The sequence below is a fragment of the Lissotriton vulgaris genome, chromosome 5, assembly GCF_964263255.1.
Source record: "Lissotriton vulgaris chromosome 5, aLisVul1.2, whole genome shotgun sequence".
In the NCBI taxonomy this organism is placed as follows: Eukaryota; Metazoa; Chordata; class Amphibia; order Caudata; family Salamandridae; genus Lissotriton; species Lissotriton vulgaris.
In genome coordinates, this window is record NC_141693.1 from 2008805964 (window position 1) to 2008825197 (window position 19234).

The 19234-nt window shown below is 55.9% G+C and overlaps 1 protein-coding gene across 1 annotated transcript in view; it reads right to left on the reverse strand.

The window, feature by feature from the left end:
- Positions 1–17832, reverse strand: part of PRDM12 (PR/SET domain 12) — a 31793-nt gene extending 13961 nt beyond the window's left edge. The window contains exons 1-3 of the mRNA XM_086920597.1: positions 16976–17832; positions 14448–14638; positions 10341–10496 (exon numbers count right to left, since the gene is read on the reverse strand). Coding sequence (XP_086776723.1) covers positions 10341–10496; positions 14448–14638; positions 16976–17201 — 573 coding nt within the window. The 5' untranslated portion in view covers positions 17202–17832. The remainder of the gene's footprint in view (positions 1–10340; positions 10497–14447; positions 14639–16975) is intronic.
- Positions 17833–19234: the final 1402 nt, after the last annotated feature.

Genomic DNA, 19234 nt, shown 5'->3' on the forward strand with positions numbered 1-19234 from the left:
GGGCGCAACGGGGCACTTTTGGGGAGGGACTCACGTTCCATCGGTCGATGATCAAAGTTCTGAATTTGATCCCGAAAGTATGGTGCCAGTCTGACACAGAAGGCTTGGGATGAATTCAACAAGGCCTGCGATGGGGGGGGGGGGGAGTGGACAGATCTTTACTCCATATCCACCCTTGTCTGCGGCATTCCTGTCTAAGGCCCATAAGTTCCACAGAGAACCAGAGACCAGGGCGCGGACGGTGTACTCCAGGCGGCCATGTTGGCCTTAAGAGGAGCCATGCTGTCCAAGGCAGCGGCGGCGACCCAGGCTTGGAAGCCTTCTGCGGGTAACATGTCTGGAAGAGCGCGAAATATAATGAAGTGTGCCATTAGGACGCGGTCCCCCCCCCCCCCCGGGAACCCGGTCACGCCCCTCCTCCTCTTTTTTTTGGGGGGGGAGGGGGTTCTCATCGAAGTTCGAAGCATGACTGCAGCAGGAATCACTTCCGGGGCAGCGTTGTGACGTCACTTCCGGCCGGAGCCGGCAACACCGAGGGGGAGGAGTGGGCCTGGGCCTTTTTAGGGCACCTTGCCCTGGTCCTCGCCCGCTCTTCCTTACGGCGCCGGCCCTGGTATGCAGGGGGTCCCCATGAATCTCCCACCCACCCGTCCCTTGAGGTAGAGATTGGGGAGGTGTTGGATGTCGAATAGAGAGTGGCGGGAAGGAGGCCACATACATTGCCTTTACATTGTTAAGGGGAGTCCCCCTGCACACTCCCTAGGCCAGCACTGAGGGGGGAGACGGTAAGCTCCCCCCAGCGAGAATGGAGACACCGGCTGGGGGCAAGGTCGCCAGTTTACAAACTAGGGCAGGGGGCCCCGCCCCTGGTTATTCCCTAGGAGCCCCAAGGGGCAGCCTGGTGGTGGAGGGGTGAGCCCTGAGGGGCAGCCTGGTGGTGGAGGGGTGAGCCCTGAGGGGCAGCCTGGTGGTGGAGGGGTGGGCCCCGAGGGGCAGCCTGGTGGTGGAGGGGTGAGCCCCGAGGGGCAGCCTGGTGGTGGAGGGGTGGGCCCCGAGGGGCAGCCTGGTGGTGGAGGGGTGAGCCCCGAGGGGCAGCCTGGTGGTGGAGGGGTGGGCCCCGAGGGGCAGCCTGGTGGTGGAGGGGTGAGCCCCGAGGGGCAGCCTGGTGGTGGAGGGGTGAGCCCCGAGGGGCAGCCTGGTGGTGGAGGGGTGAGCCCCAAGGGGCAGCCTGGTGGTGGAGGGGTGAGCCCCGAGGGGCAGCCTGGTGGCGGAGGGGTGGGCCCCACAGGTGGCGGACAAGGCCCAGATGGCAGGGGCTCCCCTCTCAAGGACGCAGGTGGGTTGCGCCTCACGTGGTTCTCAGGTGTTGGGGGGCGCGAGCCAGACGCCCCTTAGTGCTGGAGCAACAGACAACATTCTTCGTGTAAATAAATTGAGTTCTATCCGACTTGCGGATGGATCGTGAAGTTATGGTTTAAAGTAAATGTAAATATTGCTTACGATTGAATTTGATAAATCCACATCGCATCAAACTGTATGCATCATACATTGTCATGTTTGTGTTATGATTTCTATATAATAAATAGGGCCTTTTTTACCCACAGCTCTGGTCATCAAGTATTGGTTTGTGGGTTTGGATGGGGCGGGGCCGGGAGCCCACCTGGGGGTCCGGGTCCTATGGCTCTGGGGGGTTTCAATGCCTGTCCCACGCTCTCAGGTGTGATCTTGCTCAAGTGTCTGCAGGACGTGGGTCGGGTGGACCCAGGCTCGGACTCAACATAGAGCGTGGGGGGAGGTATCCGTGGCATGATATATATGTACGTGAAGGTATATGGTGCACACCTAGCTACAAACCTTCGAGGCGTGCACACGTGGGCGGGGTTCAATGGACGCCCAGGGCGCAATACAGAATGCAACGGGAAGGAAAGGCTTACAGTATGAAGTGGAAAGGGGGGGGGGGGGCGGAGGGGGTCTAAAGGCTGGGGGCTACAGTAGCCCTGCGGTGGGTGCTGAGAGGGTGTCTTGTCAGGTAGAGAGTGCAGCTGCAGCGAGATGTGACCCCCAGAAGTGGCGGCTTCTTCCTGCACCTCCGGGAAAGGGCTGGACACACCAGGGGGCTGCATCGCCGCCTTCTCCTTGGGGACAAAAGACTTCTCCCCCTCTCGTCTGCAGATCCTGAGCGCCTAGAAGTGGCTGCGCCAGCTTTAGGCGCTACCTGTACCCCTTTGTCCCTGCACCAGCCCGGACCCCCGCGCCCAGCCAGCCCTCCTGCTGCGCTGCCGGGAGGGAGGGGGGGGGCTGCTGGAGAGACCCTCCCCCCCCATCCTCCCCCCCCCCCGTTTCCACCTCTCCACTCCTGAAAAGCTCCATTGCCTAGCTACCAAGGCCAACTCGGCGGTGAATAGAGGCGCTTTACATGTCTCCATAAACAATCCTCCGGCGGAAAAAAGCCTCCGCACACAGAAGGTGTTCTCTTAAGGCCCCCATTCAGGATGGCACCCGGGCACAATGGGCGGGGGGCGGGGCCTGAACCTCTGCCAAAGCGGGAGTGTAGGGGTGACGGCTCCGGGGGCTGAGCAGCGCCGCACCTGCAAGTGACACCCATTGGGGGCCTGTGTCTGCCCGGGAGCGCGGCGGGCGCGGATATAGCGCCTAGCGCCAAGCCAAGCACTGCAGCACTCAATGCCGAGCAGCGCTAAATGAACAGACGCTACTATAGCGCCTAATGCCAAGCAGCATTTTAAGAGCACATATTACAACAGGACTCCAATGCCAAACAGCACTGCAGGAGCATATATAACAATGGCGCCTATGACAAGCGCGAGCATTAACAAGCGTGCACTTAGGACCTGGCCCCCACGGCCCCCGCCCCTACCTGTTTAGTCTAGGGGTGGCCGGTCAGCCCCAAAGGGCGACCGGCCACTTAGTACTTCCAAGGTGAGGAATGACGCACTTCCGGTGGAACAGGGGTCGGAGGCTGGGGACCTATTTAGGTTCCGGGGGGCTTGGACCCCAGCCTCTCCTTCCTCTGCGGCACCAGATCGATGGCACGGCTCCCTCTTCCCTCCACCACCGTCCTAATCCGAACTCCCACCCACCCGTCCCTGTAGCTTAGTAGGTTAGAGCGGCGTGTTGCGGTAGAAAGTCCTTGGAACAGTAAAATTGACCGACGGAATGGACGGAAGTCCGCCTTGCGTACTCTCTAGGCCAGCACTGAGGGGGGAGACCGTAAGCTTCCGCTGGAAAATATGGCCCCGGCTGGGGAGGCTAGGGCGACAGGTTACGAGCCTCCTGGGTTCCTGGGCAGCCTGGTGGCTGCACCTTGCGCGGGGCCCACTCCTCATGTACGCAGGTGGGTTGCACCTTGCGCGGGGCCCACTCCTCATGTGCGCAGGTGGGTTGCACCTTGCGCGGGGCCCACTCCTCATGTACGCAGGTGGGTTGCACCTTGCGCGGGGCCCACTCCTCATGTACACAGGTGGGTTGCACCTTGCGCGGGGCCCACTCCTCATGTACACAGGTGGGTTGCACCTGGCGCGGGGACCACTCCTCATGTGCGCAGCTGGGTTGCACCTTGCGCGGGGCCCACTCCTCATGTACACAGGTGGGTTGCACCTTGCGCGGGGCCCACTCCTCATGTACGCAGGTGGGTTGCACCTTGCGTGGGGCCCACTCCTCATGTGCGCAGCTGGGTTGCACCTTGCGCGGGGCCCACTCCTCATGTGCGCAGCTGGGTTGCACCTTGCGCGGGGCCCACTCCTCATGTACACAGGTGGGTTGCACCTTGCGCGGGGCCCACTCCTCATGTGCGCAGCTGGGTTGCACCTTGCGCGGGGCCCACTCCTCATGTACACAGGTGGGTTGCACCTTGCGCGGGGCCCACTCCTCATGTACACAGGTGGGTTGCACCTTGCGCGGGGCCCACTCCTCATGTACGCAGGTGAGTTGCACCTTGCGCGGGGACCACTCCTCATGTGCGCAGCTGGGTTGCACCTTGCGCGGGGCCCACTCCTCATGTGCGCAGCTGGGTTGCACTTTGCGCGGGGACCACTCCTCATGTGCGCAGCTGGGTTGCACCTTGCGCGGGGCCCACTCCTCATGTACACAGGTGGGTTGCACCTTGCGCGGGGCCCACTCCTCATGTACGCAGGTGGGTTGCACCTTGCGCGGGGCCCACTCCTCATGTGCGCAGCTGGGTTGCACCTTGCGCGGGGCCCACTCCTCATGTACACAGGTGGGTTGCACCTTGCGCGGGGCCCACTCCTCATGTGCGCAGCTGGGTTGCACCTTGCGCGGGGCCCACTCCTCATGTACACAGGTGGGTTGCACCTTGCGCGGGGCCCACTCCTCATGTGCGCAGCTGGGTTGCACCTTGCGCGGGGCCCACTCCTCATGTACACAGGTGGGTTGCACCTTGCGCGGGGCCCACTCCTCATGTACACAGGTGGGTTGCACCTTGCGCGGGGCCCACTCCTCATGTACGCAGGTGGGTTGCACCTTGCGCGGATGCTCTGCATGGAAGACGTGAGCTGGAAGGCCCCTTAGTGCTGGAGGACTAGAATCTGGCTGAAGAAGAAGATCATCTGGAAAGTCATTAATAAAATCGTGTTGATAACTGTAAATAATGAATTTAATATACCTTGTCATGTTTATGAAATGTCAAATATTAAACATGGCCGTTTTACACCCACGCACATCTCTGTCGATGATTTTAATGTGGGTTGTCAGGTTATCAGGAGGGAGCAGGGAGCATGCTGGGGGATCCGGGTCCTAATGCCAAGCAGCGCTGCAGGGGCGGGTCAGCACTTATGCAAGTAGCGCTGCATGAAAATATATTACTCTAGTGCCTAATGGCAAGAAGCACATTACGAACTGATATTACAAATGCCAACAAGCAAGTTATGAGCACAGTGCTACAGCCCCCAGTGCAGGCAGCGCTTCATAAACATTTATTCATAAAGAACCTCAGAAGTAGTACTGTATTTACAGATATTATTATAGCGCCTAATGCAAAGCAGCGCTACATGAATATATGTTCTGGCATCTTAAGTCAGACACGGGGGCATGAACAGATATCACTGCAGCATCCAATGCCGCACAGCACTGCATGAAGAGAAGATCGTCATAGCGCCTACTACCCGAACAGCGCAGCATGCACGGATATTATTACTATAGAACGTAAAGCCAAGTAGCGCTGCGTGCATTTAGAGGTATATGCGAGGAGCCCCTAATTGGCAAGCAAGCTGTGCGGACAGATAGCGCTGCACCTACGCCACGCAGCGCTATAGGGAGAGGCCCTACTAGGGCACCTAGCGCCAAGTAGGCTGCAGCAGTGATGCATTCTTGGCTCTCCCACTGATTTCTCGGGGACCGGTGATATAACCGGCAGATCTGAGGGGTGCAGGTGAAGTTTTCTCAGATGCTGTTCTTGGAGGGATGGGGGTGGGGGGAGGTGTCTGGAGGCGCGCAGCGCGTGCGCCTGGCGCGCAGGATCCCTCCGAAGCTAAAATGACCCAGCTGGTGAATATGCTCAGATATCCCTTCTTATCCCAGCAGGGGGTGTGTCAAGCGCCCCCCAAATGGCTCCTTAGCCGTGTGATTTGCCGGACGGCGGCGCTGCTAAGATGTCGTCTGCACAATGCCGGCGGCGTGATGGGCGCTTCTGGTAAACATCGGGCCCACAGGTAGCCATTTAAGTGCGCAGAGCGCGGCGCACACATAATGCGGCAGTTTGCAAAGCCCTACATATAATTACCGTAAGTGTGTGTCTAAACACGAGGGAAGAAACGGCGGCAATCTTATCCCCCGGGAATGGAAATGAACGCAGAGCTTTCAGCTGCCGCGTCCCTGTCGAGTGCCAGAGATCAAACATGGCTCTGGAAGCGCCTCGTGGCGCGACACGTCGCTCAAAGCACTGCGGCGAGGCAGGGGGTCGTCTCGGCCGGCCACCGACTGCAGTGCGGAGGGAGGAGACCGCCTCGTCGCAAAGAAAGAGGCCAAGGAGAGTGGGGTCAGATACACGGAGAGGCCTATCTGCGTCAAGCCGCCCATTATGGGCCTAGAAGCCACACGAGCAGCGCTGCCCAGTGGACGGCTGGCTGGCTTTTAAAGCACTAACCTCGGTGCAGCAGTGACTCTGAAGGCGTGATGTGCCTCGATCGTATCAATGCGCGCTCTGGGCGCTACCGTGTCACACAGCGTGGGTCCAGCGCCTCCTCCTGTGCTGTCACTTGTATAACCTGTCAGTCAGGATGATTGACAGGCTCGTTGCTGGTCGACAGCTCGGTACCTAGGGCAGGGCGGTCACCAAAGACCTGTCTATCAAAACTCCATTACTGCCCATCATGGAATGGAATCTACAGACATTCCAGGCTCCATCGAAGACCTGTCCATACAAACTCCATTACTGCCCATCATGGAATGGAATCTACAGACATTCCAGGCTCCATCGAAGACCAGTCCATACAAACTCCATTACTGCCCATCATGGAATGGAATCTACAGACCTTCCAGGGCTCCATCAAAGACCTGTATATACAAACTCCATTACTGCCCATCATGGAATAGAATCTACAGACCTTCCAGGGCTCCATCGTAGACCTGTCCATACAAACTCCATTACTGCCCATCATGGAATAGAATCTACAGACATTCCAAGCTCCATCGAAGACCAGTCCATACAAACTCCATTACTGCCCATCATGGAATAGAATCTACAGACCTTCCAGGGCTCCATCGAAGACCTGTCCATACAAACTCCATTACTGCCCATCATAGAATGGAATCTACAGACATTCCAGGCTCCATCGAAGACCAGTCCATACAAACTCCATTACTGCCCATCATGGAATAGAATCTACAGACCTTCCAGGGCTCCATCGAAGACCTGTGTATACAAACTCCATTACTGCCCATCATGGAATAGAATCTACAGACCTTCCAGGGCTCTATCGTAGACCTGTCCATACAAACTCCATTACTGCCCATCATGGAATAGAATCTACAGACATTCCAAGCTCCATCGAAGGCCAGTCCATACAAACTCCATTACTGCCCATCATGGAATAGTATCTACAGACCTTCCAGGGCTCCATCGAAGACCTGTCTATACAAACTCCATTACTGCCCATCATGGAATACAATCTACAGACCTTCCAGGGCTCCATCGAAGACCTGTGTATACAAACTCCATTACTGCCCATCATGGAATAGAATCTACAGACCTTCCAGGGCTCTATCGTAGACCTGTCCATACAAACTCCATTACTGCCCATCATGGAATAGAATCTACAGACATTCCAAGCTCCATCGAAGACCTGTCTATAGAAACTCCATTACTGCCCATCATGGAATAGAATCTACAGACCTTCCAGGGCTCCATCGTAGACCTGTCCATACAAACTCTATTACTGCCCATCATGGAATAGAATCTACAGACTTTCAGGGTTCCATCGAAGACCAGTCCATACAAACTCCATTACTGCCCATCATGGTATACAATCTACAGACCTTCCAGGGCTCCATCGAAGACCTGTCTATACAAACTCCATTACTGCCCATCATGGAATGGAATCTACAGACCTTCCAGGGCTCCATTGAAGACCTGTCTATAGAAACTCCATTACTGCCCATCATGGAATAGAATCTACAAATCCTTCCAGGGCTCCATCGTAGACCTGTCCATACAAACTCCATTACTGCCCATCATGGAATAGAATCTACAGACCTTCCAGGGCTCCATCGAAGACCTGTGTATACAAACTCCATTACTGCCCATCATGGAATGGAATCTACAGACCTTCCAGGGCTCCATTGAAGACCTGTCTATAGAAACTCCATTACTGCCCATCATGGAATAGAATCTACAGACCTTCCAGGGCTCCATCGTGGACCTGTCCATACAAACTCCAATACTGCCCATCATGGAATAGAATCTACAGACCTTCCAGGGCTCCATCGTAGACCTGTCTATCAAAACTCCTTTACTGCCCATCACGGAATAAAATCTACAGACATTCTGGGGCTACATCGAAGACTTGTCCATATAAACTCCATTACTTCCCATCATGGAATAGAATCTACAGACATTCCAGGGCTCCATTGAAGACCTGTCTATAGAAACCCCATTACTGCCCATCATTGTATATCGCTAGGGTCAGTCAGGGCCTTCTATATCACTAGGGTCAGTCAGGGCCTTGTATATCGCTAGGGTCAGTCAGGGCCTTGGAGATTGGTAGGGTCAGTCAGGGCCTTGTATACTGCTAAGGTCAGTCAGGGCCTTGTATATAACTATGGTCAGTCTGGGCCTTCTATATCGCTAGGGTCAGTCAGGGCCTTGTATATCGCTAGGGTCAGTCAGGGCCTTGTAGATTGCTAGGGTCAGTCAGGGCCTTGTATAGCGCTAGGGTCAGTCAGGGCCTTGTATATAACTATGGTCAGTCAGGGTCTTGTATAGCGCTAGGGTCAGTCAGGGCGTTGTACAGCTCTAGGGTCTGTCAGGGCCTTGTATATCGCTAGGGTCAGTCAGGGCCTTGTATATCGCTAGGGTCTGTCTGGGCCTTGTATATTGCTAGGGTCAGTCAGGGCCTAGTATATTGCTAGGGTCAACAGTGCCTTGGATATCGCTAGGGTCTGTCAGGGCCTTGTATATCGCTAGGGTCAGTCAGCGCCTTGTATATCGCTAGGGTCAGTCAGGGCCTTGTATATCGCTAGGGTCAGTCAGGCCCTTGTATATAGCTAGGGTCAATCAGGGCCTTGTACAATGCTAGGGTCAGTCAGCGCCTTGTACAATGCTAGGGTCTGTCTGGGCCTTGTATATCGCTATGGTCAGTCAGCGCCTTGTATATCGCTAGGGTCAGTCAGGGCCTTGTATATCGCTAGGGTCAGTCAGTGCCTTGTATATCGCTAGGGTCAGTCAGGGCCTTGTATATCGCTAGGGTCAGTCAGGGCCTTGTATATCGCTAGGGTCAGTCAGCGCCTTGTATATCGCTAGGGTCAGTCAGCGCCTTGTATATCGCTAGGGTCAGTCAGCGCCTTGTATATCACTAGGGTCAGTCAGCGCCTTGTATATCGCTAGGGACAGTCAGGGACTTGCATATCGCTAGGGTCAGTCAAGGCCTTGTATAGCGCTAGGGTCAGTCAGGGCCTTGTACAGCTCTAGGGTCTGTCTGGGCCTTGTATACCGCTAGGGTCAGTCAGGGCCTTGTATATAACTATGGTCAGTCAGGGTCTTGTATATTGCTAGGGTCTGTCTGGGCCTTGTATATCGCTAGGGTCAGTCAGGGCCTTGTATATCGCTAGGGTCAGTCAGCGCCTTGTATATCACTAGGGTCTGTCTGGGCCTTGTATATCGCTAGAGTCAGTCAGGACCTTGTTGATTGCTAGGGTCAGTCAGGGCCTTGTATATTGCTAGGGTCAGTCAGGGCCTTGCATATAACTATGGTCAGTCAGGGCCTTGTATATCGCTAGGGTCAGTCAGGGCCTTGTTGATTGCTATGGTCAGTCAGGGCCTTGTATATCGCTAGGGTCAGTCAGTGCCTTGGTCATTGGGTCAGTTTCTTCTCATTTTAAAAGTGACTCAAGTCATCCCTGCTAGCTCAGTCGCCGCCATCACACAGCTGGGAGGACCCCTGTGTATTCTAGCTGCCAGGAACTTGCAGCCCTGAGCACTGAGTGGTGAGTGGAAACATATATATATATATATATATATATATATATATATATATATATATATATATATATATATATATATATATATATATATATATATATATATATATATATATATATATATATATATGTGTGTGTGTGTTTTTAGCAAAAACCTTCATGAAGAAGACGCCGCACACCACTTCGATAATTACTCTTTAGTTTATTTTCTGTAGGTTCCCCACCTATATATATATATTTTTTTACAGTTTTTTTTTTCAACCAAGGACGCGGTGCCGCATCCTTGGTTGAAAAATTGTTGTTTTGGGCCCTGATCCGGCCCCTACGCAGAGCACCGGTAGCAGCGCGCATTGCAGGTCTGAGGGTCACATTGGAAAGGATATATATATATATGAATCCAAAATCCCAAAGTGCAGCAAATCCACGGCGACACAGCAATCAGGTACAGACCGCTCCAGCGTTTGAGTGAACATAGTGCTTTCTTTCTCCATATCTGGTGGCACGACGCGTTTCGACTGGGGCAACACACACACACATCACACTCGTGTTCCAGGTAACACATGCCCGTTGCGCGCTTCTGAGCGGCCACAGGTACCACCCCTTCCCACGCTCAAGGCGCCTGTCCTACCACAAGATGGCGCCCTCGGTGCCTGGGGGCCCTGGTGTCTCACCTCGATGGCTTTGTAGAAGATGCTGCTTCCGATCTGCACCACCTCCAGGTTCTGCTCCTGCTCGTTGCGCGCGCACTTGATGTACGTCATCCAGCTGCGGTGGTCCTCCTGGCTGGCATCGATGAAGTAGCGCACGGTGCCATCTTCATTGAACACCTGGAAGAGGGGGCAGAAGCTGTGAGTGGAGGGGGCACATTGCTTAAATGAGGAATGTGTGCAGCTCTTGGCCCCGCCCGCCCAAAACAAGAACACGGGTTGTGTGCAGATCAGCCCCCCTAACCCCAGCCCTCTAGCCTGTCTCCTCTCCTCAGCAGCCTCCAGCCGGTCTCCTCTTCTTAGCAGCCTCTAGCCTGTCTCCTCTCCTTAGCAGACCCCAACCTGTCTCCTCTCCTCAGCAGCCTCCAGCCGGTCTCCTCTTCTTAGCAGCCTTTCGCCTACGGAGCGTTTGAGCAAATCAAACACTCACCCCCAGTCAACTGATCTGGGTTTAATCCATCATCATTCTTTAGCTCACTCCACCACCCCAGTTCAAACATGGCCATATGCAAATCAGTCTGACCCAGTGCCTTATGGGAACAGTCCTGCCCGAACTGCCAAGCCATCCTGGGACCGGTTTCGGGTTCATCTTCTCAGCCACCTCTCCCCTACCTCCTCTCCTCAGCCTCTACCTGTCTCCTCTCCCTAGCAGCCTTCAGCCTGTTCCCTCTCCTCAGCAGACCTCAACCTATCTCATCTCCTCAGCAGCCTTTAGCCAGTCTCCTCTCCTCAGCCTCCAACCTGTCTCCTCTCCTCAGCCTCGAGCCTGTCTCCTTTCCTCAGCAGCCCCCGGCCTGTCTCCCCTCCTCAGCAGCCCTCACTCAGCCTGTCTCCTCTCCTCAGCCTCCAGTCTGTCTCCTCTCCTCAGCAGCCCTCACTCAGCCTATCTCCTCTCCTCAGCCTCCAGCCTGTCTCCTCTCTTCAACAGCCCCAACCTGTCTCCTCTCCTCCAGTCTGTCTCCTCTCCTCAGCAGCCCTCACTCAGCCTGTCTCCTTTCCTCAGCCTCGAGCCTGTCTCCTCTCCTCAGCCTCGAACCTGTCTCCTCTCCTCAGCAGCCCCCAGCCTGTCTCCTTTCCTCAGCAGCCCCCAGCCTGTCTCCTTTCCTCAGCAGCCCCCGGCCTGTCTCCCCTCCTCAGCAGCCCTCACTCAGCCTGTCTCCCCTCCTCAGCAGCCCTCACTCAGCCTGTCTCCTCTCCTCAGCCTCGAGCCTGTCTCCTGTCCTCAGCAGCCCCCAGTCTGTTTCCCCTCCTCAGCCTCTTCCTCCCTGGCCCCTGAGCAGTCTTTGTTGAGTCATGTCAAGGGGCCCCTGGGTGTCGGGGCTCCCTTCAGAGTGTTGTCTAATGACTGAGTGTCGTTTGATGTCAGGGGCGACAGCTTCGCTCATTTATGACCCGGTCCCCTCAGAAAGCGGTATTCATTTGCTGCAATTACCAGCCCCCCGAGGCCTCGCCTGACACACACTCGCCGTGATCCTGGGCTCCAGAGCCCCCAGGTCTGGTGCAGGAGGGGCTGGGGTTGGCGTGGTAGGCTGAGCCTGCCCTCCTCTGCCGGGAGCGGGACATAGCGCTGCGGTAACCCCGGCGCTGAGTTTACCGCCAGCGCGGCCGCAGTCCGCAGAGGTGATGTATTTATCTACCCGGCAGCTTTCCCTGTTGGGAAGGGCTGAGTCGGCGCTACATAAAGTCACAAAACAAATTACATGAATGCGTAAAGTGCTCATGGCCCGTAGGCCTTATAGCGCCTCGTGGTGGCTGGTGCAATGGGCGCACGGTGAAACGAGCACCCAAGGAGGTAATTGAAGACTACACGACCAACTCTCGAATATGAGAGCGGCTTCACACGGCGTGAGTTTGGAGGGAACCAGATGGGATCAAATAAAAGGTGCTAGTATGTGTGTGTGTGGGGGGGGGGGGGGGGGATGCTGTAAGCGAAGGTAAAGGGGGCGGTGAGGTCACAGAGATTGACTCTCATATGTTTGCCGCCAGACGACTCTCTACAGAAATGACTCCCGCGCCATATAAACGGCATCTGTCCATCAGAACACATGGATTACACCTGCGCCTTCTAAATGTAATGTAAATGTAATTTGTACCTGTAAAGCGCACTAATACCCATAGGCGTCGCGGCGCTGCATACCGCTGAGGAACCCTTCCTGGCCTTTCCCTGTGAAATGTCCACTCCTGGGCACCCCCAAGGTGAAGGCCAGGCATCCCAGCGCTGTTGCAGCTGGGACCCATGATTAGAATAGGCACCGAGGCGAGAATTATCAGGCCCGGGGAGTCCAAGACCGCCGAGGCGGGGAATTGAACCCTGGTCCCAGGCCAGACCTCTGCATCAGGGTCTGCCGCTCTAACCATTGTGCCACACTTCTCCACGGGGCTCTGTGCACCAGGATACTTTACTCCTGCCCCGTGTGAAGGGGGGTCTGTTCCTTAGGATACTTTACTCCTGCACCATCTAACAAGCTACGTGCATCACAGGATACTTTACTCCTGCATCATGTAAACGGAGCTCTGTGCAGCGGGATACTTTACTCCTGCATCATGTAAAGGGGGCTCTGTGCATAAGGATACTTTACTCCTGTATCAAGTAATCGGTCGGGCTTTTGTGCATCCGGATACTGTACTCCTGTCCCGTGTAAAGGGGGCTCTGCGCATCAGGGTGCTTCACTCCTGCGCCCGTCGCCCCTTCACTTTGATCTGTTGGTCTGTTTCATCCTCTCTCTACGCGTCTCTCCTCTGTACATGTGCCTGTGTGTGCACCTTTGGAGGGCCTGTGTGCTTGTACGTGTGTGCTAAGACTGTTCACGTGTGTGAATGTGGGTGAACATGCGTGTGATATTTGTGTTCATGTACGAACATCCCATCGCGCTGCAGATGTGTGCGCTCGTGTGTGTGAACGCCTCCTCCATGTAGATGTATGTCTGCCCATGTAGATGCATGTCTGCGCAAACCTTCACGGAGTAATATGTGCCTGCGTGTGTTTTTGGGCGCGGGCTTGCGTGTGTGGAGTTATGTGTGTGCCTGGGGATTTGTGTATATTTATTTGTATAGGACTCGAGATGTATGTGTGGGGCTGTGTGCATATGTGTGATATTTTGTGCACGTATGTGCATGTCTCATCGCCCAGTATGCGGATGAGCTTGTTAATGTATGTTTTCTGCCTCAATGTATATGTGCATAGCTTCTCTGTGTGCTTGTGCGTGACTGTCTCTAATCCCTATAGCTACATCTCTGCATATGTGCACGCATATTTACTGTGGGGGTCCATGTGTGTGTTCATGTTTATGTGTCCGGCTGTGTGTGTGTCAGCAAATGTATCCTTTCCATGTACAGATATGTGTCTAAGTATATTGTCTTTCTGTGTGCGTCCACTTGTATGTGTGCACATGTGTGTTTGTGTTACAATGTTGGGCCTGCTGGTTCTTGTACTAATGGCCTGTGGAGATGAGATGACCCTATCTGCGTGTAATTTGTTGTGCGTGCAGGTGTGTCTGCATCGCCACACATGGCCCCTTACCTCACACGTCGGTTCTTTTTCTTGCACAAACTTGAATTGTGTGTGTGTGATCGAGAATATGTATGTGGGTATGTGAAAATATCCATGTGTGATGGTGCCACCACGCCGGCTCTCTTACCTCCCACATCAGATTGTTGCTGTGCTCTGGTGAGATTAATGTAAGTGTGTGTGCACGTGTGTGTATGGACGTGTGTGTGCGTGTGTGTGCACGTGAGTGTGTTTTCACACTCATCATGTGTGCTGGTGTCACACGCCGCCGGCTCTCTTACCTCCCACATCAGATTGCTGTGCTCTGGTGAGATGAATGTACGTGTGTGTGCACGTGTGTGTGCACGTGTGTGTGCACGTGTGTGTGTGTGTGTGCACGTGAGTGTGTTTTCACACGCATCCATGTGTGCTTGTGTCACCACGCCGCCTCTCTTACCTCCCACATCAGATTGTTGTTGTGCTCTGGTGAGATGAATGTACGTGTGTGTGTGTGCGTGTGTGTGCACGTGAGTGTGTTTTCACACTCATCCACGTGTGCTGGTGCCAGCACGCGGCTCTCTTACCTCCCACATCAGGTTGTTGTTCTTGCACAGGTCCACGTGGTCCGGGGAGATGACCCTGCCCGTGAAGGGCCCCATCTCGGTGCCGGCCTTGATCCACGTCTTTGAGAAGATGCCGAGGCCTTCCCCGGGGATGGAGCTCTGGGCGATGATGACCTCGGTGGGCAGCACCAGGCTGGACAGCTTCTGCACCTCTGAGGGGGGAAGGAGAGAGAGGGTCACCCTGTGTGCCAGCGGGCGTCAGACCTACCCCGGGCGGTGTTCACCCCTGTGCCAGACCCACCCCGGGCGGTGTTCACCCCTGTGCCAGACCTACCCCGGGCACCCCCAGTGTGCCAGCGGGTGTCAGACATACACCGGGCGGTGTTCACCCCCCTGTGTCCCGACGGGTGCCAGACCTACCTCGAAGCCACCCACCGCTGCCCCAAAAAATCCATCACTTTGCAACATTTACTTTACTAAAATCTCAACCTCGTTGAGGTAATGGGCGCCGTATAAATTCAACATATATGTAGTGTTACGAGAGCACTGTCGTCTTGTACACATTTACTTTCGGTGAGAAATACAACCCTAGTTTGTTCTATAACATAAACCCCTATAATATAAGATATCTGCATCGACATGTTGATCACCCCCCCCCCCCATCAATCTTTGTAACTTTTTTAATGTCGAACGGTCGGCGGGGGGTAAACCTTCTGTCAAGGAAATAGATCCATTTTAATGCCGCGTAGGCCGCCCCTTCATTCGCTATGAGCTGTCTTTAATGCTCTAATGTACGTATGTGGATAGAATGTATTTATATAGCGCTTATAACTCTAGCTCGGCCGACTCGAGGCGCTAAATGGAAGAGGTGAGAATGATAGCCATTTTAATGACACTCTGGGTACAGAGAGACAGACAAACACCCACGCTCGTTATTTGTACGCAGTGACTTAGGCTAATTTAATAAAGCCCTTTTAATCAAGCCCTTTTAATAAGCACCTTTCATCATCCCGGGCGACTTCCTCTCCTCACTTGGCCATGAAGCGCGCGCTTCTTGCAGCCTCGCGGGCGCAGAGCGCGCAGGTTTTGACCTCCGCCTCTTTCTCCTTCGCTGCCCCTCTTCTTTTACTACTCCCTGTGTAACCCCAATCCTCACTTCTTCCCATACACCCCACATCAAGCCCCCATCACACCGCCCTCCCTCTGCGCCCCCGGAAAGCCCCGAATCCCGCAGGGTAAAAGGCTCCTGTGTCCCCCTAAGTCCCGCCTGGGAAAAGACTGCAAGAAAGGGGGTCAGAGGAGTGAATGGGAGGAAAAGCGAGAGGCACAAAACATGGGCAGGACTGGGCAGTGGGGGCCCTGGGCCCCGGAGCCCGTACCTGGGAACCCGCGCGGCGGGAGTGCAGCCTGGGAGCCCGGGTTAAACGGTGTCCGTTTCTGCGCATCCAGCGATTTGTCATGGCGCGCCATTGACGGGCATTCTTCGGGGGCGCCCCAAAAGGAACGGCTAATTTCAAATTCATTAGGCTGGCATGAATGGCGCGGCCATAAAGGGGCGCCCACTGTGGGCACGACTTGTTTAAAAGCGCAGGAATCCAGCGCCTAAATGGGCCGATTACGCGCCTGACATGCGCTGAATGGCGCAGAATTAGGCTTCACAGTAAATTAAGACAGGAGCAGGGTGGGTGAAAGGGACCTGCCGGGGGTGCCCGGCCGGGCAGGGTGATGAATGGCTTCTGGGGAGCGCTGACACGTCCCACAGAAAAGGCAGCGCCTTCTTAGAAATTCATGGGCCGCGCCGGAGCCTCCGCGGGTCAGGCCCGAGTTAACTAAATGATTCCTTTTAAGAGCGCTGCCTTTGCAGTCAAGTGGTATTACACGCCTAGAAGCTGCCATAAAGGGCTCCACGGAAGGCCCTGCCATGGGAGAGGAGAGTGGAGGGGGTCCCTTGGGAACCGAGGCAGGGTGGGGCTGCTGGGGGCGCCGGGATCACAGCCCAGGTCCTGCTTGGCGCGTTTGCGCGGCTGGGCTGCAAGACCTGTACAATCCGCAGGATGTGCAGTGCGCCACACCCGCTAAGAGTCACCTCTCGCCCAGACAGACCTGCTTCTTCTGGGGCTCTGTAGAAACCAGGTGAATGTCACTTCCCAAGGAGCAGGAGTTTACATTGAACGAGCCAGGTGGCTGAAAGTGCGTCTATACCTGCATCTTTACGCGCATATTCTTTCGCGACCTCCCGCCCCTCTCACAGACACACACACACATACACATGTCCCAGGCCTTGGGCTGAGGGTTCCCAAGGAGTTTGCGAGCCCAGGTACTCGCCGCCTGCGCTGTACGGGTAGTTTCCCCGGGGTCGGGGGGCCCAGCCAGGTGCCTTTACGCGCAGCTCCATTGGTGGGCCGGAGAGCTCTTGGTTACCCACACACATGTATCCGCTTCACTGCGCTGGTCCCTCAGGGGCCTGGTAATTATTTTGGGACAGGGATGGCCAGGGACATGCCCCCTTCACACGGACCCCACCCCCGGCCCCGGGCCCAGGTACTCACCGCCGGAGAAGGATTGCGCCAGGACCTCGGCTGTGAAGGCCGTCTTCGGGCTGGCGTGGGCCGTCTTCTCCTCGAAGAGCTGCTCCCCCAGGACGTTCCTCCACCTGCCGTAGAGGAAACTGTGCAGGATGTCCGAGGTGATCATCTCTGCCAGGGAGAGCCCCTGGCCCGGCTTCAAACCGCCCTTCAGCACCAGGGTCTCCGCCGGCAACACAGAGCCCATCATCGAGCCCTCTGCTCTGGGCACAGCGCCCTGACGTGGGCACAGCGCCTAAATGTGGGCACAGCGCCTTGACGTGGGCAGAGTCTTGAGGTGGCAACAAACCCCCAGGCCTCGGCGTGGGCGCAGCGCCTGGAGGGGGCACAGAGCCTTGGGGTGGGCGCAGCGCCTGGACGGGGCACAGAGCCGTAAGGTGGGCGCAGGGCCTTGAGGTGAACGCAGCGCCTTGAAGTGGACGCAGGGCCTTGAGGTGAACTCAGCGCCTCGAGCTCTGGCACAGAGTGCTCAGATCCTTGTGATGCCTGCAGTGCCTCGAGGCGGGCGTAGGGGTTCGAGGTGGAACACAGCGCCGCAGGTAGGCGCAGGTCCTTGAGACGTCACAGTTAGCTTTGAGGTGGTCGCAGAGCCGGGGGGGGGGGATTAGAAGGGCGCTGAGGTGGGCAACCTCTTTGAGGTGTGGCAAAAAAGGGAGGGGGGTAATGAGCTGCTTCTTCAAAGTTGTTTTTTTGGGGGGGTGGGGGGTGGCTGGAGAGGGACAGAGGGTGGCTGGCTTCCAGACTGCGTGGAGAGGGTCTCCTGGTGCAGGGGGCTTCTGGTGCAGAGCGGCCTGGCACACACCGCTCCTGTCTCGTGCTGTCGAGGTGTCTGGCAGACTTCCCCTGGCAGGTCCTCGGCCGCTTTTATATCAGCCTCTCTGACCCCCCTAATTGGCTGGTAATCACCCCTCACGTTGGCAGATACTTGGTTTGCAAGAAAGAGCCAAGCCTTCGGCGCTGCCCCTCCCTCTGGGAGGCGGAGGGAGGGCGGATTTGAGAGGGGGTCTCTGCAGCAGCCCCTCGCGTGGAGAGAGGGGAGGGCGCTGTGTGGGCACCTGCTGATGCGCACACGCCGCCCCCAGGTTCAACTGACCAATGCGGAGAGGCGCAAACTCCAGCAAGTGACATCTGACGAGTGAGTCCTTGACAAAGCGAGGGGCTGTGGTGAAAGGGGTGGCCACATACCCACGCATTTCAACAGTCGAAAATGTACTGGTTACTAAAGAGCAGGTAACAGGTGCCGGGGGAGGGCGCGTGCACTGAGCGAGACAAAGGTCAAAGGCGCCCCTCTCTCACCCAGGGGCCGGCTTCCTGCAACCACTGGCCCCTCCTGCCCCACCAATGGCCGTCAGTCGGACAGGGTGCGCGGTGCGCGAGAAGTGCGCCTCGAGCCCCCCAAACTGGGCGCAGAGCTCGTATGTTCGGATCTCTGCCCGGAAAAGAGGCGGAAAGGAACACCAGCCTGTCCCCGAAACCCAAAGCGCCTCGATGGGCCGCACCAAGCGCCTAGCGTTCCACCTGGCCGGGCGGAGGGTCGAATCCACCGTGCTGGTCGAGGTGGGCCTGGCGCTGTGTTAACGAGATGTGTTTGAGGGTGTGTGACTTGTGGCCCCAAGAGCAGCGCTGTACTTCGTTACTTGTACTTCGTTACTTGCACTTCGTTACTTGTACCTCGTTACTTGTACCTCGTTACTTGTGCTTCGTTACTTGTACCTCGTTACACACTACAAAGTGACAGGCGCGAACCACAGTAAGAACACTCAAAAGAAGGTGAATCACAGGCTGGTGCCGGCGGCCCCACCCTGCCATGGACGCCCGGGCGTCGCGTTAAAGCGCTTCAGGGCCTGCATAGAGCACTTTAATGAGGGTGACAGACAAGGCCGCAGGAGGGAGCCGAGAAGCGGTTCTAATGCGCTTTAAGGCGCCTGCCACTATCTCTAGCGTGCCTATCATTGCAATAAAGCCCTGTATAAAACGCTTTAACATTATAATCCGCTTCAATGCGCATATCATGTACCTTAAATCCCGCGCATAGAGCGCTGGTGGAAGCGTGGGGGTGCGTGGCGCGTCGGGCATGCAGTCTGCTAACGCGGCGGCCCAAACAGCTATAAAGCGCTTTAGTGTGCTGAATGAACCGATGTAACGCAGGGGCAGCTAGATGGCAGTGAGACGACGTTAAAGCGCTTTAGCCAGGTGGCGCCTGACGGCTGGTCGCGCACAGTG